The sequence below is a fragment of the Talpa occidentalis genome, unplaced genomic scaffold (assembly GCF_014898055.3).
Source record: "Talpa occidentalis isolate TD23 unplaced genomic scaffold, MPIMG_talOcc4v2.1 talOcc4.6, whole genome shotgun sequence".
Classification (NCBI taxonomy): Eukaryota; Metazoa; Chordata; class Mammalia; order Eulipotyphla; family Talpidae; genus Talpa; species Talpa occidentalis.
The window spans coordinates 135,538,454-135,557,707 of record NW_023604972.1 but is presented as its reverse complement, the minus strand read 5'-3'; the positions used below and the strand labels follow the sequence as shown (position 1 = coordinate 135,557,707).

The following is a 19,254-nucleotide window of genomic DNA, read 5'->3' as shown; positions in this document are numbered from 1 at the left end:
CTGTGTTTGGGGATAGGCCCCCAGGGGCATCAGTTCCAAAGGAGTCCCAGAAGTTCCGGCTGAGAGCCAGACTTCGAAAAAAAAATTAAAGGGCTGATCACATTCTAATTAGTAAATCTAAAGTAGGGACTTTCTCAAATTAGCAGAAGGTTCATCAGAACCCAGTTCAGGGATCTGTCTGTCTACGGGTGGGGACAGATGACCTGCACAGCGGCTACCAGGGACCACATGGCCTTTGGGCCACACCCCAGGAGTCAGGTGTTCAAGTAGCTCTCACATCACCCCAGTGGACTTCACGTTTCCTTTGAGAACCTGACAGAGGAGATGGTGAAGGTTTTATCTAGGATTAGACTTTTTTTTCTAGTTCTTTCTTATAACAGGTGCACCTGGAAGCATTAACCGCTCGGTGAATGGATGTGAAAACTCCAAATATGTGGTGTTTGGGATTCACGGCATGTGGTCAACTTTTCTGTCTACTTGGCAGGACAAGTTGGCTATCCCCTGAGCAGATTCTTTTTTTTTTTTTTAAGATTTATTTATTTATGCATACAAGAGCTGGGGTGCAGGCCAGAGATGCGGGGGGTTGAGAGAGGATTCAACAGAGACAAAGTGGGGAGCAGAACAGGCTGATTGACAGAAATCTACTGCTGAGGGGAGCAGCGGGCGAGAGAGGAGAGGTCTGCTGCGCCATGTGGGTAGCTCCCTGACCAGAGCTCGAACTTGTGCTGCTGTGGCTGAGGATAGCTTCACAGTACTGAATCTTAACCCCTTGCGCCACCAGGGAGGACCCCCGAGCAGATTCTTAATGTCCACCTTAGGTCAACGTTACAATCATTGTTTAAAAAAATCTGCATTTAACTCATTTCATTCTTACCTCCAAACAGGCTTCTTATGTTTGACTTCACTTTAATATGTATTTACAACTCAGGTTTCTACTTTTAACAGGATTAATTTTGCTCTACAGCAGAAAATGAAAGGATCATATTATTTACAGAGGCGCCGTAACCATCACTGGTTATTAAGCTGACATGTTCCTTCTTTGCCTTCCTCCTTCCGGATCCACCGACAGCCTCCCTGCTGTCCTACAGACATAGTGGACACCCTCCACTGACCAGCCTTTGAACTAGAAGTTCTGTTCCCAACACACTTCCCCTAGATATGAACAGGCCAACTCCCCCTCCCTTCCTTCATGGCTGACTCAGAAGGCACCTTCTAATTAGGGTTTACCTGGCCACTCTATCAAAGATAGTTATCTTGATGATTTTCTTTCTTCTCCATTTGAAACAAGGCCAGGGATTTGGGCTGATATTGATCACTACTGTATCCCCAGGGTCTAAATCAGTGCCAGTACAGAAGAGGTGCTTAATAAATGATGACTGGACGAATTAATTCACTCCAGTTTGAAAGTCACTAACTAGCCTGTATTCGCACTTCCTGGTTATCAGGGACAAGTCTCCCAAATCACAACCCCCCAAATCTAAAAGCTATTTTTCAGTCTTCACTTTAGCTATGCTTTTTCAATTAGCAAACCAGTTGGCTCCAAACTATACGCTGCCTGGAAGGGTACCAAGCCCACAGATGGAGGCATGGAATCCAAAGCTCCAATATTCCTGATCTCTCCAAACATTAGGTGCATCTGTACCCACACCTTTCCTGGGCTAATTTCAAGGGCCTGCTAATTTTAAGGTGGGGTACAGGATCAAAGCAACCCAAGCATTTGTGCAGAGCTGTCATTTCGAACTCAAAACCACCAGCAGCAATTGGCATGAAACTCTATAAAGGTATGTTTAAAATAATGTATTTTATTTTATTTATTATTTTTAGATTTATTTATGCATGCAAGAGCTGGGGTAGAGGGCAGAGGTGTGTGTGGGGGAATTGAGAAGATTCACCAGAGACAAAGTGGGGAGCAGAACAGGCAGATCTACTGAAACACACTGCTGAGGGGAGCAGCAGGCAAGACAGGAGAGGTCTGCTGCGCATGTGGGTCAGATCCCTGGGTGGGGATTGCTTATGCTTAACCCCCTGCACCACCAGGAAGGCCCTAAAATAATGTATTTTAAACAAGGTAATTCAAACACAGAAAGTATCTATTACTCCTATAAGATTAAGAATCTTCAAAGACATATTGTTTTTTTTCAGTTAACAGTGCAATGATCAGAAAATCTGAGGACTAGATAGAAAAAATCAATTGAAATTCTCTTTCAGGCAAAATTTCCTTACCCCCAACAACAACAATAACAACAACACCCCAATCCCCTCCCCCCAACACCCTTAGAGACACTCACTGCAGATACGAGAGTGCCAGCTACATGCACAAGGTGTTTACTTTTAAAACTTCCTAAATCCAACCCTAGAGGCTCTTTGCGCTAGTGCACCCTCTCCCCACTGCCCAGCTTCTGCAGCCCTGCCTTCCTACTTTCACTAAGCTGATGAGAGGGGCTAGCCGGGGTTGACCAAGCAGAGTCACCAGGGATGCTGTCCAGGACAGTCAGTGCAGCGCCTGGATCTGCCTCCTCGCCCCGTGGTGACTAGGGAGGTCCCAGGGGCCCTTAGTCTCCCATAAGCTGCACCAGCTCTACTCCTTGATGTGACCCAGTAACTTTATTTTACAAACATAAAAAGTTTCCAAACATATAAACGAAATTTCCCTATTTCTTTTCCTGGCCCTCTGCCAACCAGATTGCTACTCCTGAGGCTCTGGGCTGGTACTTAGCTGGCACAAAGATCCTCCACTCCAGAGAGCTATGACAGAGAGAATCTCTCCATTTCAGCAAATTTATTCTCTTCAGCAGCAGCTCCCGTCAGCACCCTGCCCTGCCAGGCCGGTCCACAGCAGCAGTGACCGCGTGGGATTAACAGAAGCCCTGCACACGGCACAGGGAAGCAACCAGCTTCCTTTTTATCCTATTTATCTTCGCAGTCATCTATTTGTGTCAAGAAAGGAAACATATGAGCGCAGCATCTGTTACCAGAGGGACACAATTACCAAATACTTTCAAAAGACAAAAAAATCGACCATAAATCCGGGTGAGTTGTCAGGTGTTTTAGGAGACAAAACATTAGTCTTTCAATCAAAGTGTCTTGTTTAAGCGGAACATATGGTGTGCACAGCAGAGACTTGGGGGTTCAGTGTGGGCTTCCATGGGTACTCACAGGCACAGAAATGCCAGAGCCCCAGGCAGCGGGCTCCGCCCACGCCAGCCCCGCCTGCTGTCCCTACAATGAGCAGGAGAGAAACTCCCTGGAGGGATTCCTTGAGGGTGACTTTCCGCCACTGCTGAATCTATGTGAATTCGATGTCAGGTGTGGGGGAGCCCTTTCCTTTCCCCAGTGACTAAATGTAGGCAAGACAGAATACAGCCAAGCCACAGGAGAGTGGAAGAACACAAGGCCATTCACTGGAGGTTGCTTTTCTGCTACTATTGACATCTCAGCACAGGCAGCGTGGGCCTGACTTTTCCCTGCAAGTACATGTGACGGGCGACCCGGGACCCGGCAATACTGCCATTTGCATGATGCGCCTGTTTGCCTCCTCTTCTGGCTGCAACCACCAAGTCAAAGTCCTTCTTTATTACATTTGCCTTCATTTGAAGCTTAGTTCTCAGGCTGGAAAGATGGAGGGGGGGCGATGAGGAGGGAGGGGAGCACGAGGGAATGATAATGAGAGATGGCATCACTTCCCCCCAAAAAAAACTGCTGCCTGGTCTCACTTGGGACCCTGGAACATCCGAGGGCAGCCCCGCAGGGGTGGCACAGAGGCCACAGCCTGACCCCACAGGAGTGCTGCGGCCGCTCCAGGGCTGCCCGAGACCCTACCGGGCTCCCAGGTGCACCCGAGGACCCCATTCGGCCCCCAGGTGCTCCAGAGACCCCACCCGGCCCCTAGGTGCTCCCAAGACCTCACCTGGCCCCCAGGTGCTCCCAAGACCTCACCTGGCTCCCAGGTGCTCCCAAGACCCCACCCGGCCCCCACTTGCCCCTGAGGACCCCACCCCGTGCCCAAGTGACTCCAAGACCCCACCCGGTCCCCAGGTGCTCCCAAGATCTCACCTGGCTCCCAGGTGTTCCCAAGACCCCACCCGGCCCCCACTTGCCCCTGAGGACCCCACCCCGTGCCCAGGTGCCCCCAAGACCCCACCGGTGCCCAGGTGCTCCCAAGACCTCACCTGGCTCCCAGGTGTTCCCAAGACCCCACCGGGCCCCCAGGTGCTCCCAAGACCCCACCTGGCCCCCAGGTGCTCCCAAGACCTCACCTGGCTCCCAGGTGTTCCCAAGACCCCACCCCGCCCCCACGTGCCTCTGAGGACCCCACCCCGCGCCCAGGTGCCCCCAAGACCCCACCCGGCGCCCAGGTGCCCCCCGGGGCGGAGCCGTTTACCTGCCAGGCTGCCCGGCCTCTGGAGCGTGGCCGTGGCATAGAGCTCCTGCGAGTGCTTGCCGTAGGGCTCGGACGCGTGCACCAGGCGCTTGGTGGGCGACAGGGTGGCGTAGGTGCCGATGGTGGAGCTCAGCTGGTGGATGGGCGACGAGGAGAGGGTGGACTGCACGGTGGGGGGCGAGGTCACGCGGATCGGGGACAGGCCGGCCGAGGACACGACGATGTTGATGGGCGAGCTGGTGCTGTAGGACTTGGCCAGGCGGCTGGGCGACTGCTTGGGCGAGGAGCCGCGGGGCGCGGCGTAGGCGGCCCCCTCGGGGGCCGAGCCGCCGCGCTGCAGCTTGGTGGGCGAGCCCCCCTGCGCGGCGCCCAGCGGGGAGCCCCCGCGCGGCGGCGCGGGCAGCGTGGAGCTGGAGTAGTAGAGCGCGGCGGCGCCGGCCGCGGGCGCGTCGGGCAGGTGGAAGGCGCTGCCCAGGCTGGGCGCGAAGGGCTCCCTCGGCGGCGGCGGCGGGGGGGCGGGCTCGGGCCCCGCCAGGTGGCCGGCGCGGCTGGTGGAGGCCTGTGCGCGGGAGAGAGACACGCGCGCTCAGCCGGCGCGGGGCGCCCGACCCCGAGACGCGGCGCCCCACGACCCGCCCGCGCCCGGGCGCGATCCCCGGGGAGGCGCAGACCCGGCGGGGGCGCCCGGCCCGGGACGCGGGCTCCGCCGAGTGTCAGAGAGGCCGGGGCGCGGCCGGTGCCGCCTGGAGATGCCCAGAGGCCGCCCCCTGGGCGCGCGCCCCGGCCCGAATGGCCATCAGGGGCTCTGGGGCGGTTTCCAGGAGAAATTCCTGCATTCCATTCCCCCACCCCCGGCCCCACCCCGGCCCGCGCCCCTCCGCGCCCCGCCCGCCCCAAGGTCATGTCATTGGCTGAAGTTTCAGCTCCCCAAGCCCAGCGGCTTCCAGCTGAGAACATCGGGAATATAAGCACCGCTCAGAGTTTATTCTGCTGCTATTGTTGTGTCGGTTCTTTTTTGGGGGGCGCAAGAAAGCTTAGAAGGAGGGGGACATCTTCAGTTGAATAAATAAACGTGGCCTTTCAGAATTTTTTAAAAGCACTTCTAGAGGAATCAGAGTAATTGTAAAAAACAACAACTAAAAAGGCTTCCCTTTTCTAGATTTTCGTGCTGGTGTCCCCATCTTCAGCCTGGAGCTTGCTGTGAGAGCCCCCCGCAGCTGGGCCTTCCAAGTGAAAGCCAGTCGCCTCTCATTTATTTACAAGAACAGAAAAGACAGCAAGGGTCGGGGTGGAGACAGTTGGAGGGGAAAGCACTTTTCTTGAATCTTGTCCAGAGACAAATTAGCATTCCCATGAAAACACCGCATTGTCTACTGCTCCTGGCCAGAGGGCTGGATCTTCCAGGCTTTCCCGGAGGGGGAGAAAGGGTTTTGAGAACAGGGTGGGTGTGAAACTGGGGTAGGATGGGGGGGCGGCGGGGGGGGGGGGCGCAGGCAGTCTGGGGCTGGGAAGGAAGGTTTTTAAATCTGGGGGGGGAATAGCTGTGGGGGATGAGAAGGGAGAAGCTGAGTTGAAGGACAAGGGCAGGGGAGAAAGAACAGACGATCTCCATCAAAAGTTGCAGTTATGCCTCTCCACCTGTTTGGGAAGGCAACTGGCAAGTTAGACTGGGCATCTCACCCCCACACAGCATCCCAAATTTTATCTGGGATGTCAGGCTCACGCGAAGATGTGAGGGAGTTAATTGAACAAAATCCTCTATTAAGAGCAGCCTGGAAGGAGAAGGCCTTTACTGAAAGAAAATTTCTGTGCAAGGCGTGTGCAGTTATTTATACAGGATGCATAGACTTCACTACGGGCATATATGAAAGTCAGTATGTAACTATGCATATATGTGTATATACATATATATTTGTGTTTGTATATATATTTGGGATAAGGAGTTGATACACTGACAAAGATGGCCTGTTACCAAACTACTCAGGCACCCCTGAGCTGTCGCCTCCACTGGGCCCTCACCTTTGGCCTTCAGGTTTCACTTTTACACTGTTCAGTTCTGGCAAGAATCCTGCTGAGTCAGCTTAACGGGATCCCTGTGCCCCACATCTGATCGCCCTCCACAGGTGATGGGGTTCCACATCCCCCAGAATTCCGTCACCCAGCTGAGCTTCAGCCAGGATCCTGTTAGGTGGGTTCAGCCCGCCGCTCCTCATCTGATGTTGCTTTGAGTAACTTTCCAGCTAAGGACCCCCACCCTTGGTCCCCGGCTAGACATCCCCACTTTGCCTGGCTGTCTTTGGAACTGAGCCCAGTGCTTGCTAGATCTCTTTTTTTTTTTTTCCCTACTGCAGTAGCTTTCACTGAATAAAATCTGTTCTTACGGCAGTAAGTACTGTCCACTTCTGGTGTTTCCTTAACACCAAGGAGCAATCATTTTTAGCATAACAGTAGGAGTGAGAGTAAAATGTAAGATCCATTTTATTCAATGATGTGTCTCCTGTGAGCAGCACAAGGCTGGCTGCGTAGCAGAGCTGTCATGGATGTTTGTGGAGTAAATGCAAGAATGGTTGATCTGGCCTGTCCCGGGGCTTTGGAAGTGAGGGATTTCATGGGTGCAGGGCAATGGAGCAGCTCTGTAAAAGCCATGTGTCCCCCCAAGCCCTGGAGACAAAGTCCAGCCTCATGCAGAGACATGGTGTTTCCTCATAGTTCCGATTTTGACTTCCTCCCAGTCAAAGTTCTGAGCATGAAATGCATGGATTGGGCCTCCCAAACCTGGCTGCATATTATATTGCAAGGAGAGATTTTAAAAAATCTCAGGACTCAAGCTGTAGCCCAGTCATTCAATTCCACATCCATCATGGGAGGCTTTTTTTTTTTTTTTTAAGAATTTTTTTTTATAGAGGCATGTTTTTATTTATTTGTTTTGTTTGTTTTTGTTTATACACGCACTGGGTACAGTCAGAAAGCACGGGAGGGTGAGAGAATTCACCAGAGCCAGAGCGGGGAGCAGAGCAGGCAGAAGGACCGAAGTGCGCTGCTGAGGGGAGCAGCGGGCGGCAGGAGAGATCTGCGCGCCATGCGGGACCCTCCTCCGGTGGGCGGGGAGCAGCCGGGGATCGAACCGACGCCGCAGAGGCCGCAAGCAGCTTCGCAACCCAGCGCTCAACCGCTGCGCCACCGGGGAGGCCCTATGGGAGGCTTTTGGAATCTCATCAGGTGATTCCAACTTGCAACTGACGATGAGACCCACCCGGCCCCAAGCACAGCTTTTCCCAGTACCAGCAGCCACCATCAGGACTGCACTGGTCAGCTTCACCCACCTCCACCGGACTGAATGCTCGGGGCCTTGGGAGGGAGCTTTTAACACATTTTCAAGGTGAGCATGATGGTCCCCGAAGCCTGTAAGTCACTGATCTAGAAGGCATTTGGATATGATCCAGAAGTTAGGAGTGGATCTGAGAGTCTGCATTTCTCTCAGTCTCTGGAAGGGAGGAAGGCACTGCTGGTATGACAATCACTGATAAACTGCAGACAGGGACCTACTTTCTTTGCTGGAAAGTTCAGAATCAGCTTCCCCAAGACTTGACACTTTGCTATGTGGATTGTTTTGACTGCAGTCAAGACTCAGAAGATTCCAGAAAAACATTTACCTCCTTAAATACCTAAATGAATTTGAATTGGGGGCCTGGCTAGAAAAGGTTAGTGCCAGAGGTAAGCCTTTACTTGATTCACCATCTATGTGGTCGGGCCATCACCTAATTCTGACACCTGCCTTCCTTTGTCCTGTGAGTTCCTCTCCGCCCCTTGGCCACCCCAACCCATCCTCCCCTGACTCAGGATAGAATGGGAGTCTGAATTTCCTGATCTGCATTTGGCTCCATATCACTGGCACCCCAGTATATATGAAATTATTTTTTTTCTCCTGTTAATCTGTCCTTTATTACAGGGAGTAGCTCAGCCAACCACATGGAAGAGTAGAGGTAAAATTATTTTTCCTCTCCTGAAACTTTTCTTCTGAAGTTCTATGGGGGCTGGAGCCACATTCAGCTGCACAAAACTCAGCTGGAAAGTGACAGAAAAGCCTTCTATCAGGTTTCTGTCAACGCTTTCCCTTCCCACAGGAGCAGAGTAAGGAGAAAGAGTCTCATGGCATCTAAGGAGAGCCCTCTCCCTACAACAAAACCAACTGTGTTTTGTTTTGCATTGGTTATATAACATTACTAACAACCTCATGCAACATTAATGATGCTATTACCAAATATGGTAATTCTGAGTTGAATAAACACTAAAATATATCAATATAAATCAAGACAATATTATGTTTTAGAATTCTAGTATTTAAATAGTAGAATGACATGGCTACTAGGAAAACCTTGAGTACATTTTGCAAATCCTTTGTTTTCCTTTTAATTCATTGAAACTTCTAGTCTCTGCTCAGTTATTATTGTCTTGTAATTTAAATTGTCCTCCAATCTATAGAACTTTTGAGAGATACCACATTAACTCCAGGTATTTGATAAATTTTAACAATTGGAAAATCTTTTAAATATTATAGGATCTTGATGAAATTTTGCAAAATTTTCTTTCTTTTTTTTTTAAAGATTTATTTATTTATACAAGAACTGGGGTACAGGCCAGATGCACGGGAGGGTGAGAGGATTCATCAGAGACAGAGCAGGGAACAGAACAGGCAGACCAACTGAAACACACTGCTGAGGGGAGCAGCGGGTGAGACAGGAGAGGTCTGCTCTCCATGTGGGTTGCTCCAAGGCCGGTGGGGATCGAACCAGCACTGCAGAGGCTGCGGACAGCTTCAACTGCTGCGCTCAACGGCCTGCGCCACCAGGAAGGCCCTGAATTTTGCATATTTTTCTTGCATAAAGTAAAACAAACAATAAAAATTTAAACACACTTTTAAGATTGATATTTTTCCGTATAGGAAACACAGACTGCCCAATATGGTCACCACTAGACATGGGCCTTTTGAAAGCTTGAAATGTGCACAGGATTTTAATACATATTTAACTTAAATCAATTTGAATTGAAACAGTAAGTGTGGCTGGTGCAACCTCGCAGGACTGCACAGTTGTATAAGCTCTGCTTTACTTGACAGTGAATATTCAAGGGCTGCGTTCTCCAATCTGATTATCTAGGGAGTAATAGGACCTAGAAATGGTTTCATGGCTGAACAAAGACATCCGTTCTTTAGCATCAATTGACAAAAAAGTAATCTTTTGGGAGTTTGTTTTTATTCTTGGGTTTCTATTTTGTTCTACTATGTAATTTCATATAACAACTCTTGCCACTTTAGGGTACTTTCGGCTTCTGTGTACTTCAAGTCTCCTGCACAGTTCGCAGGGATTAAAAATAATGTAAGCCTATTTCAACACACCTTGGGTTTCATCTCTACCTGACTGTCATGGAAGCTCAATTCCACCTTAAAAATATAATACCATCAAGGTGTAAATCCAGCTTCAGAGCTAGAATTCCAAAATGTTACCTTTAAAAATAAACAATGAGTTTACCCTTAGTCCCTGGGGATATTTAGAAATATGTGTGTGTACAAGCAGTGAGAATTGAAATAAATTTTTGGTTGATGATGAGACCCTTAACAAATTTGTGACATAAAAAATTTAGAAATAGCTGGAGCAGATGGAAACCCAATACTGCCCTAGATATGGTATGAATTACCAAAAGGGATAATTCCTCTTAATGTCTTCACTCTCAGCTCTTTGGATCAGACTCCACCCAAAGGGCCACTTTGTCTTTCTCACTCCTCCAAAATGGGGGTGCCCTTTATGTGAAATTAACAAGGAAGGAGACCACTGCCAAGTAGATTCTCTGATTAAATAGCTTCCCAGAAGCAGAGTTTAGTGCACATTAAATGTCATTCCTTTCTTGTTTCCCATGATGGGAAATTCACCAAGAGCAACAAGAAACATGATATTCATATGGACGCTTTATGTACATTAGACTTCAAGTTAAAAAAAAAAAAACAAAACACATGAACAATACACCTAGCTGACTAAAATGCTTATAAATAAAATACTTCATCTGCATAATAGTTCACATCTAAGTTTCAGATGGGTCAGATTTCAGAAACACTAAGTTGTACTTTTTAGATCACACACTTGCCTGTGTTTGTGTGTGCATTTTTTAGGGGGTACAGTGAGATTTCCTGTGTGTCTATGGTGCTCTTAGGCCAGAATGTGGCATTGGTTTGAAACCCGTCTGTTTCCTGATCTGCCATGTGGTCTTCTGTAGACAGGGTAATAAGAAAGGAATTGGGGTGAGCAGGGGAAAAAATTCTCCGAACTTGGAAACTTACTTGATCCTCATTCTTTAGGGATTTGGCAGTTCAAAAAAAATCAAAACAAAACTCCGCAACGTTTACAGCCTGTGAACAAGAGCCTTGACAGCTGGAGTCGCCGGCATGGTGACTTCAGACCCTGCGCCCGCGGGGTCACTGAGGCCCACCACATTTTATAAAGCGGCTCCATGGCTTATGGGCAGGACAGTGCGTGGGAAGAAGCATTTAGATTAGTCAGGCTGTCAGCACAATCTCTAACTCTGGGTCAAGAGGAGGATTTGTGGAAAAGTTTAAAATACTGAAAAGCAGGACATGTCTTTGAGATGACATATTTGAAGAAACCCATTTCTAAAATGGAACAATCTGGTAACATGATTTATTAACACCTGCTCTGTGCTGCTGACTGAAACATCGGAAAGTCTGTAGACTTTGCTGGGATAAGTTTGCACAGGGCGTTGAGATTGCACAGGCAAATGGACAAAGCCATTTACTCTCATAGCTTGAGAACAAGAAGAAACTACCCACTCCAAAGTGCACACTGTCTCATTTTGGTAGAGGATGGACTGTCCCCATCATGAAGTACAATCAAGGAAGCCCATCCCCCACCAAGTCCTGTCTCAACCTTACTCCCGGGGATGAACTCGGCTTTCTGGAATACTGCTACCAGTGCTCCCCCAGCCTTACCCAGTTCTCTCTTGAAACTGTCTTCTAAAGGAATGCAGCTCCTTAACGTAATTCCCAAGGTAGAAAATCCTGGTGCTGTGAGAAAGGCTAATTTTGGAAATAGTCAAATACATTCATCAAGTCCCTCATCTACTAATTCCCATGAGAAGTGCTGGTTTTGGTAAAAACTAAGAATAAGCATAAATGAAGAAAGAGCTTCTGCATGGAGCACACCTCTGGGTGAGCTCACCTCAGGCGAGAAAAACTGGGTTTACCTGGCAGTGATGTCACATGATCATTGAAAGTCAGAGCTCATTAAGCTTAAGCATTTGAAAAACCAAGGTGCCAAGAAGGAATTCCTTTCTCAGATGAGAACATCTCAATTAAAAAGTCCACAAGAATTACGATGCTGGAGATGAAAATGGAGACCACTTTCACTCTCTCTTTGCATGAAGGTATCAAAATTATGGAAGAAAGAGAGGGATGAGTTGAGGTAGAGAGAGAGGGAGAGCAGGAGGGAGGGAGAGAGAGATCTTATAAATCATATTGTCTCTCTCACTGCAGCTCAGTCACTAATCCAAATGGGGTGAAAAAGATACAGATTTTGCATCCTGGGCACCAACCGATTTCTCCTTCTCTCTACCTTCCTTTAATAAAATTATGATTAGGGTTCTTAGTGATACATATTATTCTGAAAAGCATTTCACATGCCATTGCAGTGTTCAGTCAACGCAAGAACACAGAGAAGGAAGATGAAACAATGACACAACTGACTTATATAAATTTATCTTAGAGAATAATACATAAGGAGGGATCTCTTCGTGGCAACATCTGAAAAACCAGAGACTTGTCAAAAACATGGTACATGAAACTTTTATTCCAGCCAGAGGCCCATCGAGCACACCTGGAATAAAGCAAACATTTGCTCAGAAGAGGAAATTACAGTCACACACCCCCCTGCCTGCGATGGGCGTGTCTCCCTGAAGGAGCCAGATGACGTGCATTCATGCTGGCGAGAGCAAGTGCAGGAGAAGATTTTAAGACGGTGACAAGCAGGGATTTCTAAGAGGTAATCACCCGAGAACTACAAATCCAATATGCTGACAGTTTCAAATCTGACATGGAAAATAAGCAAAATGATATGATTTCTCCTTGAAACACTGCATTATGTACACATTCTGCACTAACACATCTCCTTGAAACTCTGTGTTTCCCAGCATTATAGTGACTTTGCTCTCTGCGAGCCTCACGCAACAGAGACGGCTTTCCCAGCCGAGCCCCTGAGTGCACCCGTGAGTCGTCTGTCACAGCTCGTTCTAAGGGAAGATGCAAAAACAGGCCCTGGCTGGGGATGTCTCCCTGTTCGCCCCTGGGGTCTCTGTGCCCAGCCCTGGCTCTCACAGTTCTCTGACACCAGTGCACCAACACGCAATGTCCCGGGCTCTGCAAACACGCCAAGCTCTGGCGGAAGCAGCAGCAGCATGTTTATAACAGTGACGTGTCACACGTGAGGGAGACTGAGGACACGGAGTCCAGCACGAAACAGGCCACATGAGACAGAAGCTGCAATGCTGCTTCTCCAAAAGCTGATGCCTCTTCCAGAGCATCCGCTATAGATTAAGCTTTATTTCTAGACAAGAACCCCTTCTGAACCCCCCTCAGGTGGCAGGCACCTCCCCAGGAATGAGACACGCGTGCTCCCGGATCTGCCGGAGCAGGAGGAGCATCCTGCACCACTAAGCCACTGTCCAGAACTGCTGCGTCCAAGCTGCTAGCATGCTTTGTTTCTCGGAGGGACGGACTCCTCGGTGAGGCTGCTTCATGTTTGCATATGAGGTGAGACCAACGTTTATAGTCGCTCCTCTAGAGGAGGTTTGCTATTCAGCATTTCATAAAATTCATAGGAAACTGGATGCGAGATAAAGTCTTGCAAAGGACCAGCTTCCTTCTTCTCTTAGCCCACAGCCTTTGCAGAGGAAGCATGAAGAATAAAGCTGGAGCCTGATGAGCAGCGGGTGGACCCTGAGGCACTGACTGGGAGTTCGGGACTTCCCTTGCATGGGTCAGCCCCAGAGGCAAAGCGGCCTGATGGGAAGAAGCAGATGCCGTGCAGGCTCCTCGGCTACCTGGCCAGCTCCTATTTGGTAGAATTTGCAGATTATTTTGGGAGTCTGGAACACTGTCACCATTGACTTGTATGGAAAACATTTTTTAATGTTCCTAGACTCAGAAATCACTCTATTTTTGGATAGCGGGGGAAGCCTGCAATGATGGGTGACACAGGTCAGGCCGTGGCGTTTGCCTGCTCCTAGTGCTCTGCCTGTGCCTCGATTCACTCCAACCAAGACAGGATTCTCAGAATGGTGAGCTTAGTCTCCCAGCCCCCCCCCCCCCCCCCCCGTCTCCTGGGCCCCTTTTAGTTGCTTTCGCCCCCTCCTGCTCCATCAACACACCAGCCCAGCTCCCCAGTGCCCAGACAGCGCCTCCCTCTCCTCCGTCATGTCCATGCAGCTTGCCCTCCACATGGCGGCCGCGATGGCTGGGCGGAGATCACACGAATCCAGCAGCCCTTGGCTTGAATGTTCAGACAGCATCAGGCCCTCAGGCCTGAGAAGTGAAAGTGCTCGAACCTCTGCCCCAGCGTCAGCACCGCCTGGGATGAGCCCACTTAGAGCTGCCTCACCTTGCTCCTCGGGGGGTGCAGCACCCCCCGCCCCCCGCCATGACTCCACAGCTCCCCCCCAACTCTCTGATTCAGCCTGGACGTAGACTTTTCATGTGAAGCCCAGTCCTGCTGTCTGGAGCGCCACCGACTGTCTCACGCCTGGCAATGAGCCATGTGAGCGCAAACTCCTCCAGGAGACACTTAACTCGGGGTGTGAGCCCCCGCTGTTTGTCTACATCACAGACCCCTTAGCAGGCTCAGGCCATCCATGCACTTGAAGGAACCGGTCAAGACAAGAGAACATACTCCTGGCCATGGGGAGAGCTGAATCAGTCAAGATTCTGCTCCCTTCTTACTGGTGGGGACACAATGGGTGCAAGAGAACTCCCCTAAATGGTTGTGATGGAGTCTTTTCATCTATAAATGCAGACCAGTTATCTAAAGAAACTTAATAAAACATGAAATGCAGAGGGCTGCGCAGCCTGGCTGCGGGGAGGAAGCAGAGTGTACAGCTGAGATGAGTCCCGAGGGGCCCAGGGGAGGGCTGTCCTAGGTCTTATAAGAAACCCTTGATTTAACAGCTGGTCCCTGCCCAGCTACTTGTGAGATGAGCTTATAAGACGCCCCCAAACTCCTTGATAAGCTGATATACTTTTTGTTTTGTGCTAATATTTCCATTTTCCCTGAGGCTCAGCCAGGGGGATGCTGGTCTTTATTTCCAGTTGAGTCAGTGTCTATAACCCAAATGATGGGGCCTTTGACACTGATAAGAAAAAAGCCAAGCAAGAGTAAAAACTGAGTTCAAGATAAAAATAAGAGAAGGGACAACTTTACTATTTTATAAGGTACATGTCTGAGAGGTGCTAGGAAACCATAAAAGCTAAATTCATAGTTTTTGTAGGTTGATTTGAGTAAAAAATATCCCTTATTTCTGAATGTGGCCCCTCGAACCTGGGAGAGCAGCCAGATATAAGGATAATAGCAGGGTCAAGAGACACCTGTTTGCTTCTAAAGAATTCAAAATCGAATGTAATCCACCATGATCAGCACGTCAAGGTCAAAGAGAGTCAGTGTAGGTGGAAAAAAGAAACATAGTTCCTCTCAATATAGGGATGCTTTTGAGGGGTAAAAAAAGAAATCATATAGCTTCCATTTCATCTTAAAATAAAATTGGCTTTAAAAGTCTGATGTTGGCTAGGTGACTCCCTCCCTCAGTATTTCAGACAAGATAGAATCTTCATCTATAATGAAATGATGAGGATTATTTTCTGCAGATAATAAGAGCACATACAGGTGCATTTGTACACACAGAATATTTTCTTCTAATAAATGCACAACTATGTTTAGACTTTGCTCACAGAGCCGTCACGTCTGCTTCCAGCACTTTGGGGGAGCTGAGATCCTGGAGGTGAGAGATCACCGGTGCTGGGGAGCCCTGCGTGTGTGGACCCGCATAGGACTTCAGCTCCCACGCCCTCAAGCTCCACCCACCTGCCTTCTCCACCTACGAAGAGGTGTCCCCTGAACCCTGGTCCCACACAGAGCCATCAGGGAAGGGAGGCTCTGCCCAGTGGAAGGAGTCACCTGCCCCCGTGACCCTGCACCCTATAGCCTGGCACCACAGGTGAAAGTTCCAAGGTCCTGGTTGTTCAGGGTCTTGTTGGCAGGAGACACTTGCATTTTTACTAGTGCTGGGACATTCACTTCACTTGAACAGCTGCGGTGCACGGAGGCATTTCCGCTGACACTTCTGTGTGTCCAGGTTACCTTAAATGGGCACCTCACGTCCTGTGCAAAAGTCTCGGCTCACCTTTCACTCCTCTCTCTTTACCAGCACTGCTCCAGGCCATGTAGATGGCCAGGGGCTGCTGTTAAAACATGAAAATGCCTCTGCCCTCAAGTAGCTTTTGGTTCAATGGGAAAGACAACTGGGTGAATGGTAACAAGTTGGTGACGGAGACGGATGGGTTGTCCCAGAGCCGGTGGTGGGTGGCCAGGCCTGGGCCGAGTTCCTGGCAAAGGCACCTCTCCATAAACACTAAGGATGAAATGAAGCTTGCCAGCAGAAGGGCAGGGTGCTCATGGGTTTGGGGGGGTCTTCACTTCAGGAGCAAAAACACAGATTAATAGGGCTATATGTTGGTGAAATAAAGTTTAAACTAGTTTTCAATAAGATAGCCCTCCAATATATTAATTCTGGCAGGTCAATTAAATATACCGAAACCAAGATATTAGGTATATTTATCTACACTCTATCTATACCTACCTACCTACTCATAGAGCTATTACAGCGTTTAAATCTTCTTGAAAAATATTTCAGATCAGTGGTCACTTCTTTGTACCAAGAGCTGGTTTTAACGCAGCAAATAAATTTGTGCAGTGACATTCCAAGAACAAGCACACACCTTACAGAAACAATTAAGGGCACATTTCACAACCAAACTTGACAAAGTGTAACTAAACTACTCCCAACCATCTTCAGGAGAGCTCAGAAATGCCATCACACAAACAGTGTTCCTTCCTGGACGAACTCCCAAGAATCACTTCTGTGCTGTTATTTTCAAGAAGAAATATTCCAGGTGCGCAGGCAAACTCAGAAACCCTGTCCTGTTTCTAGCCCAAAGACAAAGAGTGAGGAGACTCAAACCCACCGATTCACACAGCTAAACACAGCCGGCCGGGGCGTGAGCCAGCCAGCCCAAGGGAAAGCTGGCGACAGCTCAGCATCACTTGGGAGGATTCTCCTCCTGCATTTCGTCCACCGCAGGGAGAGCATCCTGCTGAAGGTGTGGGACAGCTTAAGAAAGGCAGGGCTCCTGCCCGCCCCCAGCCTGCTCCCATCCATTCCCCTGGCACCAGGGGCTGCAAGGCAGAGGGCCCCCCACACCTACCTGGCTGAAGCTCTGGCTGGCACCCCGGGCTTGCGTGGCGCGGGCAGGGAGCTGCGCTGGGGCCGCTTCACCCAGGGCCAGGGTCTGGTTGCTATGGTAGCTGGCTGGATACTGGAAGGACCCTTCAGGTTTGGAACTGAGCTGAAGTGCACTCTGGGAGAGCAAGCTGGGCCCTGCACAGAAAGTCATTTAGAGCAGTAAGTGACAGCCTCGCTGGAGCAGAAATGACATGTATTATTTATTGCAAGTAGCCTAGAATTATCACACGCACATGATTCCAGCCATCTATGCTTTGAATTCTGAGAAATAAAATGACCATATAATTCAACTCCAGCCCTTAAATGAGATTTTTTTTTCCAGTGGTTTAAAAGTTCTCCAAAGAGTCGATTTTTTTTTCAAGTGATCTCATCCTGACCTACATAGAGATATTTCTTATGAGACAAATTAGTTAATCAAGTAGTTATTTTGGGACCATATCAGAAACATTTGAAATAATTTGAAACTCCACCTTTTGGTACATGTTAATTTTGTTCATATAATTATATCTGCTACTTAACTATCGGGATGCTAAAACACTTGAAACCTTCCAATCAGGGCTAAATCCTATTGTATAAATAGTGATGTCATACCTCCAGGTCTGAAGGGTGGAGAGACAGCATTTAAAATATTAATAGCTCTTTGTACAATGTAGAATTCACCCTGATCTCACAGGATCTCTGACAGCTGGTTATCTTTGCCTTCACAGCAATGCACAGTCAAAGAACAAAGAGAGGGTAAGGCGTGGAGGCTGGCACTGCTAAAGTGGCTGATGTTACAAGTGGTGGAGATATGGAACTCATTCTTCACCCTATTATTTAATTACAAGAAGTTGTATTTTATTTGCTCACATTCTATTTAGATGGGGTCCTTTTTAGAGTTTCCCCATTTTCTTTTTAAGAACGTTTTCTTTAATCAAATTTCTTACCTTGGGAATTAAAAGAAGGAATTAAAAGAATTAAAGAATTAAGGAATTGAAAGAAGGGGATGAGTATACTCGCATGTGCACTGTGTATGGGTGACAGGGGAGTGGAGGAAAGTGAGCTGGGGGTGGACACTGGCAGCTCCACTTTCCTCATGTTGTCTGAACCGCGGCGCAGTCACTTCTTTGTGGCTGAAGGCAAGTTCCACGCACATGGACCACAGATAACATCCTCCCACCCTCAATCTCGCCCTTTAGCTTTTGTATAGCAGTATAATTTTGAAGACGTTTGAGCAAAATTCAAGTTCCTTAGTTCTTTAAGATTAGAACAAAGCTTTATATTTCAAACGAGCCTCCAGATTTGACATGGCATGGGCTTTTTTGGCATAAAAATAATTTGTCATTCTGGGCCTCCCCGGTGGCGCAGCGGTTGAGCGCTGGGTTGCGAAGCTGCCCGCAGCCTCTGCAGCGCCGGTTCGATCCCCGGCTGCTCCCCGGCCACCGGAGGAGGGTCCCACATGGCGCGCAGACCTCTCCTGCCGCCCGCTGCTCCCCTCAGCAGTGTCCTTCGGTCCTTCTGCCTGCTCTGCTCCCCGCTCTGGCTCTGGTGAATTCTCTCACCCTCCCACGCTTCTGACTGTACCCAGTGCTTGCATAAATAAATAAATGAACGAATAAATAAATAAAAATAAATCTTTAAAAAAAATAATTTGTCATTCTGTTCACAGAAACCTTACCATATAAGACCTTGCTTTCCTTCTAATTCCCTGATGGAATGTCTAAGCAATGTAAAAATATTTTTCCTCATTGGATATTGAGTAACATTCCAACTCCTCAATCCCAGGAAGACACGGTACTTTGGAATTTCTAGAGCTGCTGGAAACTGCCAAGCAAGGAAATCATTACATTTTTTAAAAAGATTTATTTATATATGCATATAAGAATTAGGGTTCAGGCCAGAGGTGCGAGGAATCACCAGAGACAGAGTGGGGAGCAGAAAGGCAGATCTACTGAAATACACTGCTGAGGGGAGCAGCGGGGAGACAGGAGAGGTCTGCTGCGCCACGTGGGTACTCCCTGGCCAGGGATTGAACTCATGCTGCAGTGGCTACCGATAGCTTCAGAGTGCTAGGACTTAACCCCTCGCACCACCAGGGAGGCCCCGGAAATCATTACATTTCTATCCAGGCCCAATTTCACCACCAAGGGCACAAAAAAAGTGAAATTGTTACGCTTCTGCTTTTAATTTAGAAAATGCACTCCCAAGAAAACATATCCACCAGATGGTGAGGTTTGCAACAGCCTGCAAGAATCCTCTCCTCCTTAGCGATGGAGTTAGAGGCTTACTCAGCAGACACACAATGTCTCCACGGGGATGCGTTC

General features: G+C 48.7%; 1 protein-coding gene across 1 annotated transcript in view; it reads right to left on the bottom strand.

The window, feature by feature from the left end:
* Positions 1–19,254, bottom strand: part of CTNND2 (catenin delta 2) — a 697,357-nt gene that overhangs the window by 275,354 nt on the left and 402,749 nt on the right. Inside the window, exons 6-7 of the mRNA XM_037529421.2 lie at positions 16,914–17,086; positions 4,382–4,940 (exon numbers count right to left, since the gene is read on the bottom strand). Coding sequence (XP_037385318.2) covers positions 4,382–4,940; positions 16,914–17,086 — 732 coding nt within the window. The remainder of the gene's footprint in view (positions 1–4,381; positions 4,941–16,913; positions 17,087–19,254) is intronic.